Below are 23,902 nucleotides of genomic sequence, written 5' to 3'. Positions count from 1 at the left end.
AAGACTCCAGTGGTTAAATCCATATCCTCAGAAGCGATGTAATAGGTATGGGTGAAAAAACAGCTTCAAAGTTCTGGGCACATTCAATTGCATTGTATGGACCTACAGAATTTAAATGTTTTTCTAAAAATCTTTGTGTGTTCTTAAGAAGAAAGTCTTGCACATCTGGAATGGCATGAGGGTGGGTAAATGATGAGAGAATTTGCAGTTTTGGGTTAACAATCCCTTTAACACCCAAAAGTGCCAAAATTATTAATCAGTATTTCAACACTTAACATTGTTTTATTTAAACTATACTGGTGTTGGAGTACAAACTATCTTTAACACTGTACTCGAAGACTAACACCGTGTAGTGTGAAAACAACAATGTTAAGTGTTGAATAGGGTTAACTTTTAATGATAATGTGTTGAATGAAGACAAAACCTGATGTTAAATTTGACAATGTGGGTGTAATTTTGTTACATATCAAGAATGGACTTTTGCACTAGTAACAAAGTAATTATTGATATAACAAAAATAGTTTACTAGTATGAAGTACATAGCTGAGATGTTTTTGGAATTACAACTAGTAAAAAATTACAGATATCTGATATCAAGAATTAATATAATATAAATTTAACATTTTAAATGCAATGACATTTTTAGTGAAAATTGTAATCTTGATATCTATAATTCATATCCTATAGAGGATTAAATGTCGAAAAGGCTTGCAATCAAACAGCTGGTATTAACTCTTTAAAATATTCTGATATATATGTGTTATTTATTGCATTACAGGACCTGCTGCAGCCAGCAATGACAGATGTGTTGCCCAGACTTCTGATGATTTTATCACATACAGGCTACCTTCAGGTGACCCTAATGCAGCTGAACAGACAACTGAGACAAGTTGAAAAAGTAACTCTCGATGGGAGACCTTCCACACATAGAGACAGTACAAGAGAGTTGCATTTCAACACTACCCATAACCAGACAGTTTCACAAGAGAAAAGGTTTGAATGCATATTCTGTGCAAAAGCCTTCAACAAATTAACCTATCTGAAAGTGCACATGTGGATACATTCTGGAGAAAAACCATATGCCTGTTCAGTTTGTGATAAACGGTTTGCCCAGAAAACATACCTCAGAATACACCAGTGCACTCATTCTGGTGAGAGGCCATACACGAGCATGGAGTGTGGCAAGAGTTTTTCTCAGAAGAGTTCTCTTAATGTACACCACCGAAGCCAAACTGGAGAAAAGCCTTATAGTTGTGTCGAATGTGGTCAAAGCTACGCGAACAAACAGGCTTTTAATACATACCAGTGTTTTAGTTAGACTAATACATACTGAAGTATATTATTACTGGATTTCATCTGTATTTCATCTTGTATTCTGAGACTCAAAAACCAGTCCAGTCATGACAACTCTCAGAAAGATTTTAGCATGTTATCCTGGGTATGATATATTGATAGGATATTGGTCTTGGCTAACTAGATCTGCTACGCTGCTGCTGCAGAGCAGGTACTGAGACTTGCTACTGCTAGAACAAACACAGACATACTGAGTTAAACATGTGGACATGATGCACAAAGAGATAGACACAAGTTCATTATGTGACCTGATTGGCTTAACATGTCACATGTGACAAATGGCTAACAGATAACAAGCTCAAAGAACCTATCAGCTTGCGCCACATAGAGCTTCATGACTGAACTTTGGACATTTAAAGAGAGAGTTCACCCAAAAATGAAAATTCTCTCATCATTTACACACCCTCATACCATCCCAGATGTGTATGACTTTCGTCTGGAGAACACAAATTAAGATTTTTAGAAGAATATCTCAGCTCTGTAGTAACAATGCAAGTGGATGGGTGCCAAAATATTTACGCTCCAATAAGCATATAAAGGAAACATAAAAGTAATCCATAAGACTCCAGTGCTTGAATCCATATCCTCAGAAGTGATATGATAGGTGTGGGTGAGAAACAGATCAATATTTAGGTCCTTTTTTTATTTTATTTTTTTACTGTTAGAAATAATTCTTCCTGTCCAGTATGCATGAAGAATGTGAATCACTAAAATACAAGAAGAAGAATGTTAAAGTGGAGATTGACTGAGCAGGGAGGAGAATTTCCAGTAAAAAAAAAAGACTTAAATATTGATCTGTTTCTCACCCACACCTATCAAAGACATTGATTTCAACACTGGAGTCTACTGGATTACTTTTATGCTGACTTGTGTGGTTTTTGGAGTTTCAAAATTTTGGCACCCTTTCACTTGCATTGTATGGACCTACAGAGCTTAAATATTCTTCTAAAAATCTTCATTTGAATTCAGGAGATGAAAGAAAGTCATACACATCTGGGATGGCTTGAGGGTGAGTAAATGATGAGAGAATTTTCATATTTGGGTGAACTATGCCTTTAATGTTAAAGTGTGTTACACTAGCCTAGTTTCCATCCACTTTTCGCGCTATTTTGTTATCGACGAATTGAAAATGCGTAAAAAATGTTTGCGAAATTTGTCGTCTTCTGCCCGTTTCCATTCAAATGGCCTTTTATCGATAAAAATGGTGACGTCATGCCTAAAAAACACCTTGTCACATAAGTTTTGGTTTATCGCTAAAGAAATCTGCCCTTAAGCCGTTTCCATACAGAAATGTGTGTTTATCGTTAATTGTGCACCTTTCAACTCCCAGATGTCCCTAATTTTTTTCCTCTGAAATTTTGGTAAAATGGGGAGAGTATTGAGACAATTCATTGAAATTAGACAGCTTACTGTTATTTTAATTTCACAAATAAAAGCAATCAGAAGAGGAGGAATTGCAGTCAAAATGGAGCTGTTGCCCTTCTGATAGGACTGTAATATTGGTCCTGATGTTGTGCCTATCGCAGGCTGCCACCGGTTCTGACCCGAAAGTGAATCATCATGGCCCTGTTCAAGCTGGCAATCTGCACCAAGTAGTGGAGGAAACTTTCGGTCTTGGTATAAGGACCATCCATCGATGTGTATATACTGTGTGCACAGCTATTAAAGAAAAATTGATGCGGTGTAATATCAGGTTTACATATGATACATTCCTGATATTCAATAGGCTATTTTGAATAATCATCTAATCTAAAGCATTTTTTCGCCTACAGAACAGGGTAAGGCTAATTTAAGTTTGTGTAAAGAAAAGGCAAGTATATAGGTCTAAAAATATATTTTTCTTTCATTTGGTAATTATTTTATTTAATGCTTTATTCATTTGATAATTAATTTAATACAGGGAATTTTGCCAGCATTTTTTCAAAAGTAAGCTAAACAATAATTTAATAGAATTGGGCTATACGTTAGTGTTCCAAAAAAGCACACTGAAGCTTTTCTCCTAGTATTGTGTATTTATTTTAAACTTAAAACATCTTTATGCACAGAAATAATATGTTTTTTGTACTGTGGGCTAATTCCATGACTGCCGTCTATTATTTTGAATGGTGTGGAAAAGCAACTTTAATAAATAAACGGATTGGCACTCCTGAAAGTGTTATGTTTGCCTCATCGGATCCATATGCCATTAAGATCAATCCATAATCATGTACAACAAATTGGCTTTCACGGATGTATACTGTCATCATGATTAAAACAGGCTAAAGATTGGAGTAAATTCTGTCATGTGACACTACGTGTTAATGCCAATTTTCTCGACAAAAAGTGTTTCCAAACCAGTTTTCTCGACATTTGAAGTATCGACATAAAGTTTATGCGCTAGAGTTAAACGGAAAAATATTATGTCAACACTTGTGAAATTTTAGCGATAATTTGCGTTAAATATGTTTCCATCAGTTTTATTTTGATGCGCTAAAACTTTTTTCGCAAAAAATCTGTTACAAGAGTCCTTAAAAAAACATTGCTGATGTTGGATTAATGTGGTGTAAGTTTCTTTATGTTGGTTCACAGTTCTTAAAGGAATATTCTGGGCTCAATACAGGTTAACCTCAACGCACAGCATTTGTGGCATAATGTTGATTACTACAAAAAGGAATTTGGACATATTTCTCCTTTTCTTAAAAAAAGAAAAAGAAACAAAAATCGAGGCACTTTGCAATGGAAGTGAATGGGTCCAATTTTTGGAGAGTTTAAACAGAAATGTGAAGCTTATAATTTTATAAAGCACTTACATTAGTTCTTATGTTAATACTGGTGTATTATTTGAACTGTAAAGTTGTTTAAATCATCATTTTTTTTAATGGTTGTTTTAGTGTTAACAGTGACATGGCAAAAAAGTTGAAAAGTTTAACTGGATATGACTACACAGAAAAAGTTAGTGATTTTACCACAAGAATCATGTTAACACACATTTTGTTTAAATCTTGTGTCTGTACTTTTGAAACAGTGAGTATTTTAATGTTTACGGATTGCCCCCCCCATTCACTTCCATTGTAAGTGCCTCACTGTAACAGTTGAAATTAAATTCACGAGTCAAAATTAACTTTTGCTGTAATCAATATTATGTCACAATTGCTGTCGATTGGACCTTGAATTAAACCAGGAATATTCCTTTAAGGAATGTCTGGTAATGTTTTATACAGAAATATTAAATGAATTTATTAAGAAGCATCAAGATGTGCATATTCATTTAAACAGATGGGCAAACATGATGTTCTTGAATAAAACTTTACAAAAAATGAGTGAAATAATGCAAACCATTCTTTCATTCATACTTCAGTATGGATAAACATACCCACAGTAACGGTTACATGTGCAACCTAGCAGACAGCTGGCCTCAAACAATCAACTTAAACTTGCAAAAATGTATATAACTGGACATACAAAAAGAAAATATGTATTTCCAATACACTTTCAAGTAAAATACACCCTCATATGAAAATACACAGTGTAAAATCTGGGAAGATTAAATACTGTTACTGCTTGCTTTTAGGGATGGGCACGAGTATTCAGGTACTCGGATGTGGCAGCAATGATCAATCATGAAAACAATGATTGATGGTGATCATACATGATGTGACTTTTCTCTTAATTCGAAATTCAGTGACAATTACTTGACAACTAAACACAAATGTGTCAAAGAGGGAGCTTATTTTTAATTTTGAGATTTAACATTGTGATTTTGAGGGGTACATTGATTGTCAGAGACGTCTCATAGCAACCAAACTGATATACAACGCTGCGATGCTGTCGTTACGATAATCAAGAGTGTAATTAACCATGTTTTAAACACCTGTCTCTGCAAAACATTTGCTAAACACTAGGGCTGCCCACTAATAGTCAACCAAACATTAGTTGATGAGAAGAGCCTTGGTCGACCAAGTTTTGATTGGTCGGTTGGTCACAGAAAAAAACTCCACAGGAAACCGACGAACACCGGTATTACTGCTGGTTGGACGCTAGGTGGTACTATGGGGTAATTTTCATTAAGCAGGGTTAGGTTTAAGCCTTCACAATAAAGCAAGACACCTTGATTTCAAACTTTGAACTTTATTTTAACTAAAAATTGAAATGAAACCGGAAAAAAAATAAGTGCAATTAAAATGTGTGTTGTTCAACTTTTTGAAAGATGGTTTTACAACAGTTGTCAACATCTCTCTGGCAAAGAACATACTTCATCCATGCATTCTCTACCAGTATTTCGGGTGTTTCGTTGTCCGGGAAAATACATCATGTGTGTGAATAAATTTGTTTTGTTCTCTCATTTACGATATATATATATATATATATATATATATATATATATATATATATATATATATATATATCCAATTACATCGGCAACCCCTGGGCTGAGGGATCGGTGAATATTCTTGCTTTAGTGATTTTGTATTAAAAATTTAATTTATTTAAAAAATGAAAAAATTAAATATAAATCATGGTTGGAGGTGAACGTGTTTTTGTATTATTTTATGTTTTAATCACAGATGTATAGACTGCAGAGTTGTGTTCACAATGGACTGCTCTGTGGAAATAAAGCGAACTGAATTCAAAACATCTCCTGAGTTGAGATGTCTGAGGTCATTTGCAGCACTCATATACGATACTGTTCATGCAAAAAAAAAAAAAAATCAGAAGACAGAAACAGAGTGAGAACCTTTTACATGTGCGTGTTCAACGAGACTGCACGCCTCCATATTAGCGTGTCATACATGCGTGCAGACGGCTTTTCTGTCATCTGTTCTTAATAATATAATAAAGTGTGTTTCTTTAAGCGTGTGTCTACAGGCAAATTATTTGTAATATTAATTTGATAGTAATAATAGCCTAATAATAATTTAATACATTAATGGTAAAGCGAGCCAAATTTAGTTTTGACATCATCAAAGGCATCAGCTATTGGCGATCACTCTGACCATTGTTGATCTCCGAGATCATCGTCTGTCGGCACAACCCTAATGTGCATTTCTCTCTATAAATGAACAAAATGTTCAGACAGTCTCCTTGCTGGTTTTTCTGACACATTCAGAATCATTACCGCTTTTGCCGGTGTCGCTGAGGCTCGCTTCGTGTGTGCACCTGTAAAATTGATATTGTAAAGGCTCATTAATACGGTTTAGTATTTCTCTGTAATGTAGAACAGTGTTAGCAATGTTACTTATAACATTCTTTCTCAGCCTTGGAACTCAAACCATTTTCTGATGCCCCAAATATATTCAAGTAATTAAATTAATATCATAAAAGTGCGACAACTAGTCAACTAATGGCTTAAACTAACGACTACTAGTCGACTAGGAAAATCTTTAGTCGGGGGCAGCCCTACTAAACACGTTTTATTATCATTTAATGTAAAAACTTTGACTAGTTAATGGATATTATTTATTAAAAGTGAATGTTTGTTACTGACTGTAAACCTCCCTGCCCTGGGTGCCGACGTGTTTGCGTGACGTAACACACACCTGCATCTCGGCGAAATGGGAGTTGAAGATTTCCGCATGAGTTTCCAAGTTAGAATTCCAACATAAAGTGTCATTCCGTTGCACTTTCCCCAGTTGAAAGGTGGAAATTCCGACTCTCCGAGTTGAATGGAACGCTTCATGAATCATCACAGCAACAACAATATGGAACATCGTGGCTTTCCCCACAAGAGTGAGCGAACACACGCACACATCAGGCGTGCGGCAGTGGACTCAACGCGCTGAAGCAGCGCATATACAGCAGACAAGTGTTTCAAACAGCTAGACAGAACACAGCTAAATGGAACAGAATGCAGCATCATCAAAACTGAACTCAAATAGACCGGTCAGACAGTCACTAAAAAACAGATGCACGCTTACTAAGATTACTATGGTAACCTGAAGGAAGAACAGACAGAGGCGCGTTGTGCACATTCATTGAGTTGTGCAGCGAACCTTCACATAATGACAAAATATGATGCATTATATTTTGATTATGCAATCTTTTGTATATTTTGTAACATTTTATTTTATAACAGCCTATAATAATGAATAGACGATACACTGGAACAACAAGACGCAATGCAGCAGCCAAAGACATTTGACATGTTATTATAATAGTTCTGTACATGTCACTGCACCTCGAGTAGACAAAATGGCCAAAATGCCCATCCCTAGTTGCTTTACACCAGGGCTCTTCAACTACTTTCTTGCACGGGCCAGATTATCCATATTAAAATTAGGCGGGGGCCAAACATTTTTCTGTATTCATCTTAGCTAGCACTTTCATCGCAAGTAACATGTTACATAAAAAATTTTTTTTTTAATATGATGTTTATTTATATTAAAATAGTCACAGGGTATACTGTATATTGAATTATCATTTTTTAAGGTCTGGCCTTTACTTGGAAGAATAAACACTAAACAAAACATAATGATCATTTTAACATTTTTTACAATTAGCTATTGTTTACAAATTATGAAAACTGAGGAGGAACATTTAGATCTGCTAAAGCCCTATTACAATATCAACCCACATATGAAAACAATGGTCATATCAAAATGTCATGTTTACTTAAGAATTAATCAATTTCATTTTCTTGATTCTGTTCGTGATTGAGATGTCTGACTCACAGCTGTATATACAACCAAATACAATCAGGATATTTGCAGGTTCAGTTTCACGTTATCACTGTTTTTACGAGCATTACCGACCTTGAACAGATTAGACACGCCCATTTGACACTTCAAGAATAGTAAATAAAAGCAATTTTTTCAGCACATTTTCTTTAAACGTTCGGTTTTCATCATCGATTTCTCTTTTGTTGCCCAAGATGTGCATGTGCTTACATTTCTGTAACAACTGCAGTGATCATGTTTTACATCTGTAGGTTTGACAACACTTCACACAACTAAGTAGGGCTGCAACTAACGATTATTTTGATAATCGACTAATCTAATGATTATCAGAACGATTATTTGACTATTCATCGATTATTGCAACGATTAATTGTTAGCTCTTAACCGATTTTTCAGCTTGTGCCGGACTTAAAAGGTTGTATTAAACGTGCTTACTAACAATAAAGAGGACAAAATCATCTTTTAAAATACATCTTAAGACATTAATTGAATTAAAGGGGGGAAAAAATTACTTTTATTTAGTTTAATTCAGTAAAATAAATTCACTTTTGTCTTATTTTCCATTTAAAAATATCTAAAAATCCTTCAAATAAGATACATTTACTTGAGAAGCAACATATAAGATATTTAGACTTGCTTTCAGAGAATATGCATCGGTAATTTATGAGTTTATTAATATGAGTATATTTTGTATATAAGTGTATTTTTTCACTTGTTCATCTGCCAGTGCAGTAAAGTCAAAATATACTTATATCCAAGACATATTCTTTGAAAGCAAGTCTAAATATCTTATATTCTGCTTCTCAGGTAAATGTATCATATTTTAAGGACTTTTAGATATTTTAAAATATTTAATATTATATTTAACATTCTCAAATAAAAATGTTTTATTCTGCAGTATAGCTGCTAATGTAAATGTGTATTGCTTTTTAGATAGGAGTTTTAGATATTTATGTTGGAAAACAAGCAAAAACAAATCAAAAACATATTTTATTGCAGTGTATAATGGGGCGAAGACTACCCTCTCTCACCTCTCTGTTCACTTCAATCCATCTTTGACTCACAAAAAAACAAACTCTCTCATATTAATAAAGCTGTGTGTGATTTTGTTCATGAAAAGATCACCACCGCAGCACTTATGTATTATGATTCACTATGTCGTGAGCCATCACGTTATAATCTAGCTGCATTAAGCGTGTGCGCTCGAGGGATGAGCGTGCCCGTGCCAGAGTGTGCATCAGCCGGGTGCAGTTTCAATCTCTCCCCCTTAGGTAATGTCGACTAATGGTTTCAGCCCTACAACTAAACAATTTATATAAATCCAACTGACTGAAAAAGACACTATCAAATGCTCACCTAAATGGTGCGATCCATGTTTTGCAAAGCAGTGTGACTAAACTATCGCCAGAAAAGCTTAAACACGTGCTCCGGCCTGGACAACTGATGACGGCTGAATGCTGTTGCATACACTATTGAGCGTTGTTAAATTCACCACTGACTGCAGTGGCTCGTGCCTTTGAAGGCCGAGTTGTGCGCAGAGAGCGCTCTGGTATTTCAAAAATCTGTCGGAGGGCCAGATAAAGATAATTGCCGGGCCGGATTTGGCACGCGGACCGCCAGTTGACTAGCCCTGCTTTACACTAATGGCTGACATCAAACACCACCAGGCTTTGCCTAATTACACAGTCATAACTGACATGTATCTTCTGCTACAACCTATTCCAGAATAAGACTTCTCTATATTGTATTTTACACAGCTACTGAACACTTTTGAGTTGAGAAATAACAAACAGTAGGGTGCTAAATAAAGCTATAAATCAAATCACTCAGCGTTCTCTTTGCTTTTATCTTAGCTCTTCTCTGATGGACAATCATGTGTTGATCTAGGGTGATTTCCTGTGTGAAACCCCTTCCACAAGTTACACAAGTGTATGGTCTTTCTCCACTGTGGATGCGTTCATGATTGCGTAGGCAAACTTTCTGGGTGAAGCCCTTTCCGCAGATTTGACAAGTAAATGGTCTTTCTCCTCTGTGGATGCGTTCGTGAGTGTGCAAATTTCCTTTCTGTGAGAACCCTTTCCCACAATAACTGCATTTGTGGGGCCTTTCGCCTGTGTGGACCACATAGTGAACCGTGAGATTAGTGTTTGAATGAAAACATTTCCCACAGACCTCACAACGAAACTTTTTCTTTGGTTTCACCTTTTGAAACTTTACTGGAGGCCGACACTTGTATCTTCTAAGTCGGTTTTTAGTAGCATTTTGGTGAAGAAACATCTTCCCAGAATCACAATAACTCAATTTAGGTCGCCCGGGCAGTTTCTGTACCTTAAATCTCTTTTCACAACTTTCTGCAGTGGTTACATCATATCCATATATCTTCTGTGAGCTCCCGTCATCCCTGGCCTCAGATGGGCCTGGGCCTGAAAATTCATCGAGAATATAGTAACCATCAGATTCCAACGGATCATCAATTGGTGCTATTAACTGTTCACCAGTTTCATCAATCAATGTGATTTCTAAAGAGTGTTTTTCTGAGGAATCTGAGAATGTGGTTTGGATTGCAGATATCTCTGAAAATCCACCGGACACAAAACAGTCATTGTATTTTTTGGATTCTGCCACCTCTGGACGTTTAACAGTACAGGGCTCCAATGCTGAAGAGTGTGACTGTGCTCTTGATGCTTGGGGGATTTTGCCTATTTAATATTATTTTAAAAAGACAAATCAGTTAAAGAGGAACTAATTACTTTACACCTGAAAATTACACATTAACTGCAAAACATTACCTGTGTAACTTGTGTAAGTGTCCACTTCTAAATTCTCCTCTTTAATAAAGAGCTGGTTTGAACAGTCTTGGCCCATGTGCTGTATCAGTCAGGCAGATTAAAACAAAATATGAACAGATAATGTCAATCAATAGCCTTTTAATTTAACCTTAACATGAGATTTTAGAAACGCTGTGCATTTTTATTTTAAAGGCACCAATCTCCCAAAAATGAATATTCTGTCATTATTTACATACCCTCGTGTCATTTCAAACCTGTTTGCTGTTATTTTTCCAGGGAACACAAAATAAAAAATTTCGAAGAATCTTCATGCAGCTCTTGTGTACACCCTGAAAACACCATTAAAGTAATCCATCTTGTGCTGTATTCCAAGTCTCCTGAAGCCACAAAATAGCTTTGTGTGAGGAATAGAAAGAAAAGTATTGTTCATTGATAATATTCCCCTCCTCCAAAGCTCTGAATTATACAAATTTGCATTTAGATTGAAAAAATTTAATTGACACCTATGTGTCATTGCTTCTAACATTTAAAAAAAATTCCATTAAATTGAATGGAGTAATGTTTCATTAAATCAAATTAAGTTTTATTAATTTAATTTTGTTCAACAATACACAGATGGAATTTTGTTATAAAATTTAAATGTGTAAATTAAAAATATATTTTTAGTGCAATGCGGCAATAAGAATGAGATTTGAGAGCTGCAGTGGCATGAAAGTAAATAATTAAATTTCACACGCTGTCGTATAGATGTATCGCAATATTTAGTAAATGTCACAATTTGATATATAGCGATACATCACAATATCATAATTGGAACGCAATTGAAACGGCTTTGAGCGTGTGAGAGATTCCCAGCTCACAGAGTTTGTGCATATTTACATGACATGCTTCATTATTTAAAATTTGGACATGACATGAATACACAAATAAATTCATACAAATCTCAACACAGGGATCGAAAGTTCCAATATAATATTGTGAAAAAAAGTATTGTGATATATCGATATATGGTTGTGTCAGCACAGGCCTAGTATCGTATGACTTCACAAGACTTGGAATATAGCATACACATCATAAAGACTTCATTTATAGTGCCCCCTCCCCTTCAGGGACCTTGGCAGACATGTATGAAAAAGACCTGTGTGAAGATTCTTCAAAAATAACTAATTCTGCGTTACATAAAACAGCATCCGAGTTTAGGAACGACGTGAGGGTGAGAAAACAATTACATAATTTTCATTTCTAGGTTAATTACTGCTTTATGGCAATCAAGGGAACCTGGTCGACATCGATCGCCAGTTTATCTTCTCTCCGCTCGATCCTCCGATCCCACAAACTGGAACACCACTCCTTTCCAAATATCCTTTTGATGGAGGGCTGCACTCCTGTCAGGAGTAAATCATGCAGATCCATTTGAATCACAGTAATGCACATGAAACAGCATATTCATACACAACTAATAATTAGAGAAAATATTTACCATATTCAGTCTGAACACAAATAGAGCGATATATTTTGGAGCCAGCACGTGGTTCTAGCTTAGTGATGCGCGTGCTTTCGACTTCGCTCTCGAGACAGAACATTTTGTCTTTAAGAACTGTGTTTTCACTCATGACCCGTGACAGCTCTTGTTGTAAAAACGCAAAATCTCTGTTTACAAGTTTGCATATTTCTTCCATTGCCGTTTTAGTCATTATCTCCATTATGGAGCTCAGTTGCAACTGAAATGATTTGGACATCTTGTAATACTCGTGCCTTTTTGTTTGCTTATAAAAAAGATGAAACCCTCTGGCAAAAAAAGACGTAAACTGCAGTCACCGAAAAATTAAGTCCATGTTGTGCAGTTTAGGACTGTGATGCAAAAGCAGGAAAACAAAAGTGCAAACAGAGTTGGCTTTCAGTTTGCCGTGGAGCTCATTAGCTTCCGGTTTGCGTCAACATTTGGTTCATTTTAGTGAATTGCGAATCGATTCTTTCAAACGATTCATTTTTAATCGTTTTGGGAATAGTTTCAGCGAATCATCTGTGTCATCGCTCAAAAGTTTTCCAAAAAAGTACCCGGGATGCATAGGCCTATTACATGGGTAAATAGTTATTTAGTTAAACAGCTGCTATGCAATACACAGCTTAATCTTTTTATATTATCCAACACATCCTACCTCTTCTGCCATTACATTCCCTTGCACTGTATATATTTAGATGTGCACTACGTATGTGTGTGTGTGAGTGTATGTATGTGTATATATATTCATATATGTATGTATGTAGGTATGTGTGTGAATATATATATATATATATATATATATATATATATATATATATATATATATATAGTCTATTCTATATATACTTTTCAATATTTATCTATTTTTTATTCAATTGTAATTATTTTTTTAAAGGTCTTGTTGCTGTTTAGTATAGTTGTGTACTGGAAGCTCCTTGTATGTGTAAGCATACTTGGCAATAAAGCTCATTCTGATTCTGATAATGTTGAATCGATTTCTATGTTTAATTTTTGGAGTTCTATTCAATGTGTGACTCGGTTCGATCGAATCAATACAAAAGGATTCAAATGAACGATTTAGATCAACGAATGTATAGATGGGGGAAAAAAAATATTAAAAAATAAATAAAAAAAGTAGTAGTTGAATAAAGTGAGCAAATATTGTAATAACCAGGTAATAACGGAGTGAAATGTGTTTTCCTAGGCCTCCGAAAGATGGTGCATTTGATAACTGACAAGACAAAAAAGAAATTTAATATACAGAAAATACACAGACATTTACATGTTGTGATACTGGCGCCCTACGCTTGTGAGGGCTTTTTATTTTATTTTTTTATGTCCTCTAATATGAAAACTAAGGACATTTTTGTAGCGAAGGGCTACTTAAGACGCTGTAGGGCTAGTTTCGGATAGCAGTGAACCAGGTGTGTCGGTCAGAACACTACAGAGAGAAGTATCAACTTAAACTGATTTACTGTCACAAGTATGCGAGTATCAATATCACAGGGAGAAGTCAGCCTTTACATGCACGTTAATCAGTGTCTGCTTAACAAGTGATATGAGCTTGAGTACTGCAGTGAACTTTAGAGGGTTCGAGTATTAGAGTCAATGAGGCCCCCTTTGCGGCATCCAGTGGGAATGAGTTTCCTTAGATTAGTATGAGCCTTTGGGATGGTTGCAGATGAGCATGCTAGGACTGGTGGGAATGATGAGATGCGGAGCAGGTTAAGCACATTTAGAGGAGAAACATTTAGACCAGTCACATACAAACTATAGGCTGCTCCCCTCACACGATAAAATAATGATGCATGAACACTTGATATAACATCTTTTATCGCATTTACCATCATTTACCCACATGACTTACTATAACATTATACACATTATAATTCTAAACATTGTAGATCGGCAGATAAATTAGCAGAGCTAGCACGGATTAATTAACATTATCACGTAACATTACACAGCCGATAACTTTATAATTACTGATAACAACGAACATAACTCAGCGAACATAGTAGGATTAACCGTACTCACTCATATAAGACGCACATAAGCACAAGATACGAGGCTGATAATAACTTTAAAGCACGTCTCCAGCGCCCTTGTGTGCAGTGAACTGCTCTGTTGCAGCGGCTGATGTAGTATGTTGTTCTCTTCCTAGTGAACAGCGCGACTTCTGAACTCATGCGCGCTACGTGCTTTCATAATAACAGTCCTAACATGGTTAGAGCGACAGTGTTCTTACATTCTCTTACTCCTCTTAAGTGACCCTTTGCACAGTTTTCATTAGCTGTCCTCACTATTTAAAGGTGGACCCAGTAATCTTTTCCCAATTAAAATTTTTACTCCTAAAGAAATTTATTTTAATGTTTAAACACATGTATAAAATCATGAGCACTCACATGAGATGAAGACTCCAGTCATATCAGTAACCTTATAAAAGCTGTTTTATTTTACATGGAGAGGGTCCCCTCATGGGGGCTGCCATGCTAGAATCACATGACCAGCCAAATACTAGTACTCACTTAAAGGGATAGTTCACCCAAAAATGAAAATTCTCTCATTATTCACTTACCCTTACCGTGCGTTCAGACCAGAGGAGGCGAGAGCGTCAAAATTCGCTCTGGCTGCCCTGCCAACAACGCTATCGAAGATTCGTGGACACTCTGACGTTGTTGAAAAAGGCAGCAACGTTCGTTCGGAATGCTTGGTTTTGTGACCTATATTTAAAGGGGCCGCAAAACATCCAGACATGTCGACCGGTATCTTTTTGCCGACCTATCACAAGTAGCGTATATCCTCATGAAATCTTTTAAATGTGAAAGTAAGAAATCGATCGATGGCAGAAATAAATTAAATATAAAAAAACAAATGCTGATGGTATAAATGTGTTACCGATTGATCAGGCAGCACGGTTTTGCATGCTATGGCGGCAAAATTAGCATGCAATATATTATAAATAATATTATATAAACCATAATATCCACTTCATCAACTCCCCTGGCACACCAACAATTTCAGACACCTCTGTCCATGCATCGTTTTTTTTATTTACATCCCTGTAAGCAAACAGGGACGGATCGTATATTACGGGAAAACCCGCCACGGCAATAATTAGACTCTCCTCCATTTTGTCTACGGAACTATTGTTTGGTGGGAACCAAAGTTTACACTGTTGTGTTCTCTAGACTTCGCTAGAGCGCAGCACTTCTATATTCCAATAGGTTGCCGCCGAACCGCGTCAAAGCTCATTACCATAATGTTGCCCGCACTTGAACTTTCCTCTGACGCCCACAACTCCCAAGACATTCCAGCCACGGACGCGCCGCTTCTCGCCGCGAGAGACGCTGACTGGCATAGAAAATGAATGACTTACGGTCGATTTGACGCTCTCGACGCCTCTGGTCTGAACGCACCATTATGCCATCCCAGATGCGTATGACTGTCTTTCTATTGAGTTTGATTTATGCTGCATCCACACCGCTAGGTGTCAGTGTAAGTCCAAATCATAAAAATAAAAACAATACTGAGTGCACCTTTAAAACTGAGTCCATAAATCAACCAAATCATATTTTGCTTTAAATCTACAGAGGAAATGTGTCTGCCACCAATCAGACTATGAACACTGGGTGTCAGTATGATGTAGTCCAGGTATTTTTGTGCTATGATTATGTCTCTTATTAAGAATTTACACCAGCTCTGGTTGGGTGCCAATGAAAAATATTAATTTCTATATCACAAATTACAATATGACTTCTATTAATACTACTAACAACATTATATCATTACACTTTCATTACTGAAATTGATCAAGAGCCTTAAAGGGATAATTCACCTGAAAATCAAAATTCTCTCAATATTTACTCACCCTCATGATATCCCAGGTGTGTATGACTCTCTTTCTTCACCAGAACACATTTGATGAAAAATAGAAAAATATATTAGCTCAGTAGGTCCTTAAAATGCAAGTGAATGGAGATTTCTCAGTCAGTATTAACGTCATCCCTACGACTCCAGCGGTTAAATTAATGTCTTCTAAAGCGACGTGATCATTTTTTGGTGTGAAAAAGACAGATATTTAAGTACTTAACTCTTAATCATGCTTCCGGTCAGAAGCGGTATGCGCGTGTGACGTAATCGCAGAAACGCGAGAACTGACACGTGCGTCACAGCCGTTAGAGCAGTGCTTCTTATAAGTGAGAAGGAGAAATGCTGTACAGAAGCTTGGTTGGTTTTGATTTAGCTCTATATTTATTTGTTTCTTTACTCACATTGGTGCGTTTGTGTGCTTATCCTGGATGTCTCAACCGAGTGGAGAACGTGAAATTATGGAGAACGACGTGAATACGTCACACCAGAGACTGTTTGAACTCCACTCTCTCGTGAAGGTTTCCAGAAGCATTGGATTATGGTTAAAAAGTACTTAAATATTGATATTTTTTCACACCAAAAGTGATCATTACGCTTTAGAAAACATTAATTTAACAGCTGGTGTCATATGGATGACATTTATGCTGACTGTCTGTGATTTTTGGAACTTCAAAAGAGAAATCTCCATTCACTTGCGTTTTAAGGACCTTCTGAGCTGAGATATTTTTCTATTTTTCTTCAACTGTTCTGGTGAAGAAAGAAAGTCATACACACCTGGGACATCATGAGGGTGAGTAAATAATGAGAGAATTTTTATTTTTGGGTGAGCTATCCCTTTAACATGATCCTAATATTGTTCAAAACATTGTACTGCTACTTTTTGTACTACCAGATCAAGTACAAAAATATGAATCCTAAGCACTTGAAACAAGGTCCTTTTCATTTTTATTAACTGCCACTAAATCAAAAATATCTTTGAGAGACTAATGACTAGTTAAACATCATGTCACCAAGAGTCCTTTCCAAGGACCAATATTACAGGCAAATATATCTTCATACGGTGACAGCACATTTCTATTTTATACTTGACTTCTTTGACTTTTCACTGAGTCATATTCGAGGCTCAGTGTGGTTAGGATTCTTGTAATTTTATCTGCCATGACATGCATACATATGTGCATACAGGACATAGAGTACCAGTCTGGCATACACAGAGGTGTTCGGAGCTTGTGAAGGAAATGGAGGCTGAAAGTACTTTCCTGGATGATGAGCACTTGTGCTCTGCATGCAGAGAGATTTTTGATGTCCCAACTGTGCTTTGTTGCCTCTCATGTGGCTGTGGCTTTTGCAAATCTTGCATTTCACAGTTCTGTGAGACACAAAGCTCTCAAGGCTGTCCACTTTGCAAAATAAAACATCTGCTGCTCCTCAAAGTATGTATGAGGGGCATGGAGAGAAGCTGACTGTCTTTTCATTGGGGATCTATGACACATCTGCGCTTATTGCCTCAAATCAGGGAGCCACAGCAATCACAGAGTGTACCCCCTGAAAGAGGCGCTGGAGGACTGCAAGGTAAGATATATATCCACTGCATTGAGCATGGTTCTCAGAATTCATTTAAAAATGCTAATGTTCTTCAGACCACTACAAAACGTAGTTACAGAAAATGAGCTCATTACAACATAACTACAAATTGTCCATTAAGATCACAGACACTTTGGGCAAACTACAACAAATCCAACAGCACAATCCGGTAAAGTAAATAATAAACTCCCTAGATTGGATAAGTTTGTCAAGACCAACTTTGAAGTTGGTTTGACAAAGCCTTGTCTGAATTTTTAAAAGTTTGATGATTATACAGACATTACAGTAACAGCCCACTAGCTAGCTGGATAGTCAGACAGACTGTCACATAGATAGTCAGTAGTCGGATAAACTTTCAGATAGATTAATTGAGAGAGAGAGATGGGGGGCAAATTAAAGCAGATTAAAGGAGTTTTTATGGTTTTGTTTACATTAGAATTTTGACAGTTGGAGTTTGAATTAACGAGCATTCCGTGGCCCATTTGAAAATTCTGTCAATGTAAGAATATTGGGATTTTTATTTTATTTTTTTGACAATTTTGGATCTTTTGCTGTCCGAAAACTCTAAATCCGGTCAGTCAGGAAAGACATTGCACACTATTCCAAACAGTCTTAAGGTTTGTGCTGAGTTTAGTGATTGTAGCTTGAGAAAACTCTATAAAAGGGATGTGCCATCCATATAAGCAAGGTAAGCAGTGCTTATCTAACAGAAGGATGAAAAGAAAAATGACACTATGAAATATTTAAAATTTAATTGTTAATTTAACTACTGTTTTCATTCAAATTAGTCATCTTTCATCTCAGTTGAACAGCACAGACAGTTATTAGTTTTTTCACTTTGGTGCCACCCTCCGGTATGAGCACTTTATGTTATGCTTTCTCTGATTCAAAGCATTGTTTACCGGCCTTTCATTCAACACTGTACATTCATTCAAATTCAGTCACGCCCGCTACTACAAATGACCAAGGTAAGCATGCTTACCAAAATAAGTAAGCCAATCTGAAGCTCATTCCTTCAGTCACGCAATCTGATAGGCTAGATTTTAGTTTTGCGTCAACGCGTTCAAGTTCTCGTAACTAATACGTTATTAAGTGCTAAAATTTATATAAGTGTAAGCATCAGCGACCTACAGGGATTTCGCAAACTTGATTTCAATGGAATCGAGTAAAAGAACCTATCGAAACTTTAACAAGCAGGCGATATTTACTACAAAGTGACGGAGATGTTAATTTGCGGAGAGACGCATGGATTTTGTGTTCAAGTAAATGTAAGTTAATATATTTATTAAATATCTGTGTTACTGATACTAGGTCATTGTTTCTAGTTAGTCTGGGGCTATGAAGTGGTGATCTGGCAATCATGTCGTTGTGTTATGTCTGTTTTATAGTTAAAAAATTAGGTTAGTTTTAAAAAAAAATATTAAGTGATGTAGACTGCCGTGTCTACATTACATTTACCTTATTCATTCAGGTTAAGATTGTTGTCTTTGGTGGACAGATTAGTAAATTGCTGCTGTCCATTCCAGTGTTTCTGAACTGTGGGAAGAGAGACGTGTGAGGCCTATGATGTTGAAACATATCCTGCTAGTAACTGGCAAAACAAGCTCTTCTGGCACTATGGTTCATTGTATGATTTAATGGACTTAAACATGCTTGGCTCAATATATGACAGACTTTAATTTGTGTGATATGAGCAATATTGCTGTACAAATTTAAAACAATTTGGTCATCAAGTCGCCATTGTAACATAATTGTTTCCATTGATTCGTGGGTTCTACTTCTAGGGTAACAATAAATGTCAATAACAGTTTCGCAACATTATACACTTGCAGTATAATGTGTTTTGGGCACAGCATTTAACCCTTGTGCAACCTTTGGGACAAATTTGTCTTTTTTTTTTAAAAAACATTTATTTATTTTTTTTTTCATTTTGGCTGTGTTAATGCCAATGGCATACATTTTGCCAAAGGTGTGTATTTTTGGGGGAATTCTGATATTTCAACCTCAGTTCCTATAATACATCTATAATACACTGTGTACACAAAATAGTTACACTCAGGACCTTAAGGACAAAAATGCCCCCATTGAACCCCATTAAAACGGCAATATTTGATCTCAGTGCCATTAAAGCATAAAATCATGAATTCTATGATATTATGCTTTCATTCCGGAGCTATGGCGTCAAAATAAAAATAAATAATATTTTCCACCAGATGGCGCCATTTTTCTCATGTTTAGCCTATGGAGCAAATACATGCTTTTTTCCCAATTTTCTGTTTGCTGTATTATAGAGCACTGCAGGCCAATTGAATAAATGATGCAGCTAAAATTGTGTGGGTGTGCTGGTATGAGTATCAGAGTGTGTTTTGTATGTGTGTAAAAAACAAGAGTGGCATTATGTAAACAAACTGGCATTTAAAGTGTTAAAATCCTGAAAATGAATTAATATTTCGTAGTTATGATCAGGACTGATGTTGGTTAAAAAAATTTAAGTCAGTGAAAGTGGAAAATAATATTAATATATAATATTTTTATGGCAGTTTTTTTGACCCGGACATTTTTGTCCTCTAAGGTCCTGAGTGTGAGGTTTATTTTATTTTTTTTATTTTTTATTTTTTTTTAAATCTGACAATGCACAAAAAATAATAATGCATCAAAATCAATGTTGTGGCTAATCATTGACATATCCCAATTTTTTTTTCTTTCCCCTTAGCATTTAGTATATGGAAAATAACGTTTTTTTTTGTTTTTTTGTTAATATGGCAGTTTTTGACGCAGACATTTTTGTCCATTAAGGAGCTTTGAGTAACTTTTTTTTAAATAAATAATGTTAATAATGTGTATTAAAAATATTTGATGCTTGCTCAGTCTAAAAGCTCACGGCACGGGCCTGCTCTATAAAGTTAGTCTCAGAAATGTAGGTTTCGGTTTAGGGATTTTGAAGAAGAACAGTATGTTGGCTTCATCAAGCAAACATAAATAATAATCTACATATTAATTCTTATGAAAGTGGTAGACTGATGCCATAGGCGAACTTTTTTTAAGTTCCCCTTTAAGAATTTATTTTTAAAGAATTTTAAGAAAGTTGTTAAGAACTTCTTGAGAAAGCCACCTTTGTACTGGAGCTTCACAGAACCCAGGAGAGTTTTTTTCAGCCTGATCTCATGAAAATTACATGACTGTGGTGAATTTTTCAAAATGACATTACGTGGTTCATTGCACATATCATGATTTTTGTGAAAGGAAATAAAAGTCATTGTTGTTTTAGCACCCTAGTGTTCATTTCACCAGGAAAGTGCCATGATACGTAAAACGAGCCACATATAAGTCAGTTTGCGAAAATGTATGTGTATTTGATTAAGTAATGATGACAGTTGTTAAAAAGCAAACTTGTCTCTAAAAGATGCATTTTATTTCTTGTGATGTTTTTCCTATTGAAACGTGTGAGCAAATCTTAAATGTCCTAGTGTTTCTCTGCTGTATGTTAGTGACTGCAGCATCTGTGAAATGTGCTACCAGGAGTTTGGGGAGAAGAAAGACTTAGGAATACACCATCTGGAGAGAACAGATCTCTGGATTCTTGTCTTAGGAAATGCAAAGGAAGAAGATATTTAATTCAGCAGAGCTCAAAGATAAAGACACAATTCAGAAGCTGAAGAACTGCATTAGAAGTATTTTAGAATAATGTGTATAACAATAAAAATAAAATGTAAAATCTACAAATACCTTGTGTAATCCACCTAGTCTTTTAGTAAAGAAAATAAATTGACACCTTTAGTCCATTCTACTCATCAGTCATACGATTATAATGTCTATCAATGTATCAATGAATTTAAGCAACCCATTTGAGTGAATTCAGCAACAGTAGATCAAAAGAGCTGCTGCTGAAATCGGTCTGGGCTTACTGAAATTCGAATCACTGAGCGTGTTTACACGCACGTTCTTACATGATTATGCTTAATAAGCATGTGGTCATGTAAATGTATTAGACAGTGTTCCTTTATCATTGTATGGTCATAAAAGGCATAAGAATAAAGTGATCAGCATGGGTAGATTTTTGGTCATATTACGCTGTTTTTGTGTTGCATATAAACACCATAACCAGCATTTTTACTGGCTTATCCAATGTGCGGACGTGTTGTGCGCATGCCTCTTCATGGTTTGACGTCAAAAGCGGAGAATAACACGGTTATTTCAAACATCATGATTTTTTGCTTTGTCTGATTTTTAAAAGGGGTCATGTCATGAGGAATAAAAAGTTCCTTGATATTTTGACATATAAGAGGTCTTTCAACTATAAAAACATACACTAAATTTCAGAACTCAAAATTGAATCCCTAATGCAATAAAAGCATTTATTGAAACCAAGCTGCCAAAACGCCACTGCCTCTACATCTGTACATTAATGATGCCACAAAGGCTAATCATTAATTCATGACTGCCTCTACAGCAAAAACATCAATGCCTACTTTACATAATCGCACCCTTGGCCCCGCCCACTGGGTCTCAGATCGTAAAGAGTGAGAGAGCAGGACATAGGCCTACTGCTCTGCCTCTTGTTGTTTTGTGTTATAAACTGCTCAACAAACTGTTCTTTTGCCCATCTGCTCGATTTTTAATTGATGGTGTATGTAAACACACACTAGATGGATGTCTTTGACAGTTTTGATGCGTTTCCGGTGATGTGCACCTCAGTGCAGGATGATACTGGAAACTGGATGTGTGTGTGTCTTAAGAGTGCTTTGGACTATGTATGTGCGTAATGTGGATGTGTCATCAATGTAAGACCCAATTTGATGTGCAGTGGTGGCATCAGCACCTTCCGGGGGTCGACCAGTGGCTCCCACTTGACGTTGTTCCTCCCCACAGAGAACTCGGTCCGCTGTGGCCATTCCCGCCTGTGGTAGTGCGCCTTGGTGTCTCTGCTGTCCCAAAGGCAAAGATAGCAGGGAAACTTGGTAAAACTGCCTTGGAGACCCATCAGGAATGCCACCATTTTGAAGTCTCCTATGACCTCCCAGCCATACTCATCATACTTCAAGGCGTCCAGCAAGGTCTTGATGCTGTTGTAATCCTCTTTGAGGTGCACCGAGTGAGCCAGGGGAAGAGACGGTTACTTGTTACCATTATGGACCGGCACGGCTTTGAATATTACTTTAGTATAAATACATGTTAATTTGGATTTATATGTTGTTTTTTTCTGACTTTATGTGAACGAAAAGACACAAATTTTCCCGTTTTCTCATTGGAAATAGGTAAATTTCAAAATATCACTGTCCTGGTCACAAAAGTAAAGTTTGTGGGGAATAATAGCCATTTTCTATACTTTTTAGGCATAAGCAATTAGGAAATAACACACTACCTAGAAAAAAAAAAAACAGTGTTACAGTGTTATCAGTGGATCTCAGGAAAGATAATAAAACTATATAAAAAGAGCTATTCATTACCCCTTTAAATAATCAGATTTTTGGGGGTAGTCAGCGTATTGGTGTGTATGTAAACAGGCTCACTGCCCCCAGTGCCCAAAGCTGGAAGTGTTGTTAAATGTGTGGAATGTCCACAGGGTGGCACCAAAAGTGAGTTATACTTAGTTGTAAATGATGTAATACAGTCAACAGAAATGCATATTTTATTGACCCCACACCCTAACCCCAACCGTCAGTGGTGTAAAAATGTTATATTATAGTGAGAATACAACCTCTGAATCGTGCTCACCTTTAATAAAGTGAACACAATTACTTCCTGGTTTCTAGGTGGTACCAGAATCCGGTCTCAGAGATTGCTCTTCAACACGCTATCATAGCACCACTGGACAAAGTTAACACTTTTGAAGTGATGCAAAATGTCAAATGTGGGATGACACTAGTCAGAAAATTTGCAGAATGAGGTCGATTTCAGGGTATAAGAACATAAGGAAGCAACATGTCTATTGGCCATGTGGTCATGTTGTTTCCTCAGGAACCTGCTTCATTCAAATTCCACTAGTTGTATTTCCGGCAAGTGTGAGAAAGTTCTGTTGTCATTAGCTGCAATGTAAATAATAGATGAAAGAAGGCAAATAATACCAGCTTAACTGGTATTTTGCTGAACAGCAAACTAATATGCTAATATACGATACTGTCATTTTCTAACGACAACATTCATAC

General features: G+C 36.3%; 1 protein-coding gene across 5 annotated transcripts in view; it reads right to left on the bottom strand.

Annotated features, from left to right (window-relative positions):
- The window catches only part of LOC127450833 (zinc finger protein 155-like), a 70,657-nt gene extending 56,194 nt beyond the window's left edge, over positions 1-14,463 (bottom strand). Inside the window, exons 1-4 of one of the 5 annotated variants that reach the window (XM_051715228.1) lie at positions 12,276-12,905; positions 12,074-12,180; positions 10,796-10,874; positions 10,335-10,705 (exon numbers count right to left, since the gene is read on the bottom strand). In XM_051715228.1, coding sequence (XP_051571188.1) covers positions 10,335-10,705; positions 10,796-10,874; positions 12,074-12,180; positions 12,276-12,534 — 816 coding nt within the window. In that variant the 5' untranslated portion in view covers positions 12,535-12,905. Of the gene's footprint in view, positions 1-5,440; positions 10,706-10,795; positions 10,875-12,073; positions 12,181-12,275; positions 12,906-14,336 lie in introns of those variants that run through there. The other 4 variants (XM_051715229.1, XM_051715230.1, XM_051715231.1 and 1 more) reach the window with 4 other exon arrangements.
- Between the last annotated feature and the right edge of the window lie 9,439 nt (positions 14,464-23,902).

The sequence above is a fragment of the Myxocyprinus asiaticus genome, chromosome 13 (genome assembly GCF_019703515.2).
Source record: "Myxocyprinus asiaticus isolate MX2 ecotype Aquarium Trade chromosome 13, UBuf_Myxa_2, whole genome shotgun sequence".
NCBI lineage: Eukaryota > Metazoa > Chordata > Actinopteri > Cypriniformes > Catostomidae > Myxocyprinus > Myxocyprinus asiaticus.
The sequence above is the reverse complement of the archived record's forward strand: the minus strand, read 5'-3'. Positions and strand labels throughout refer to the sequence as shown.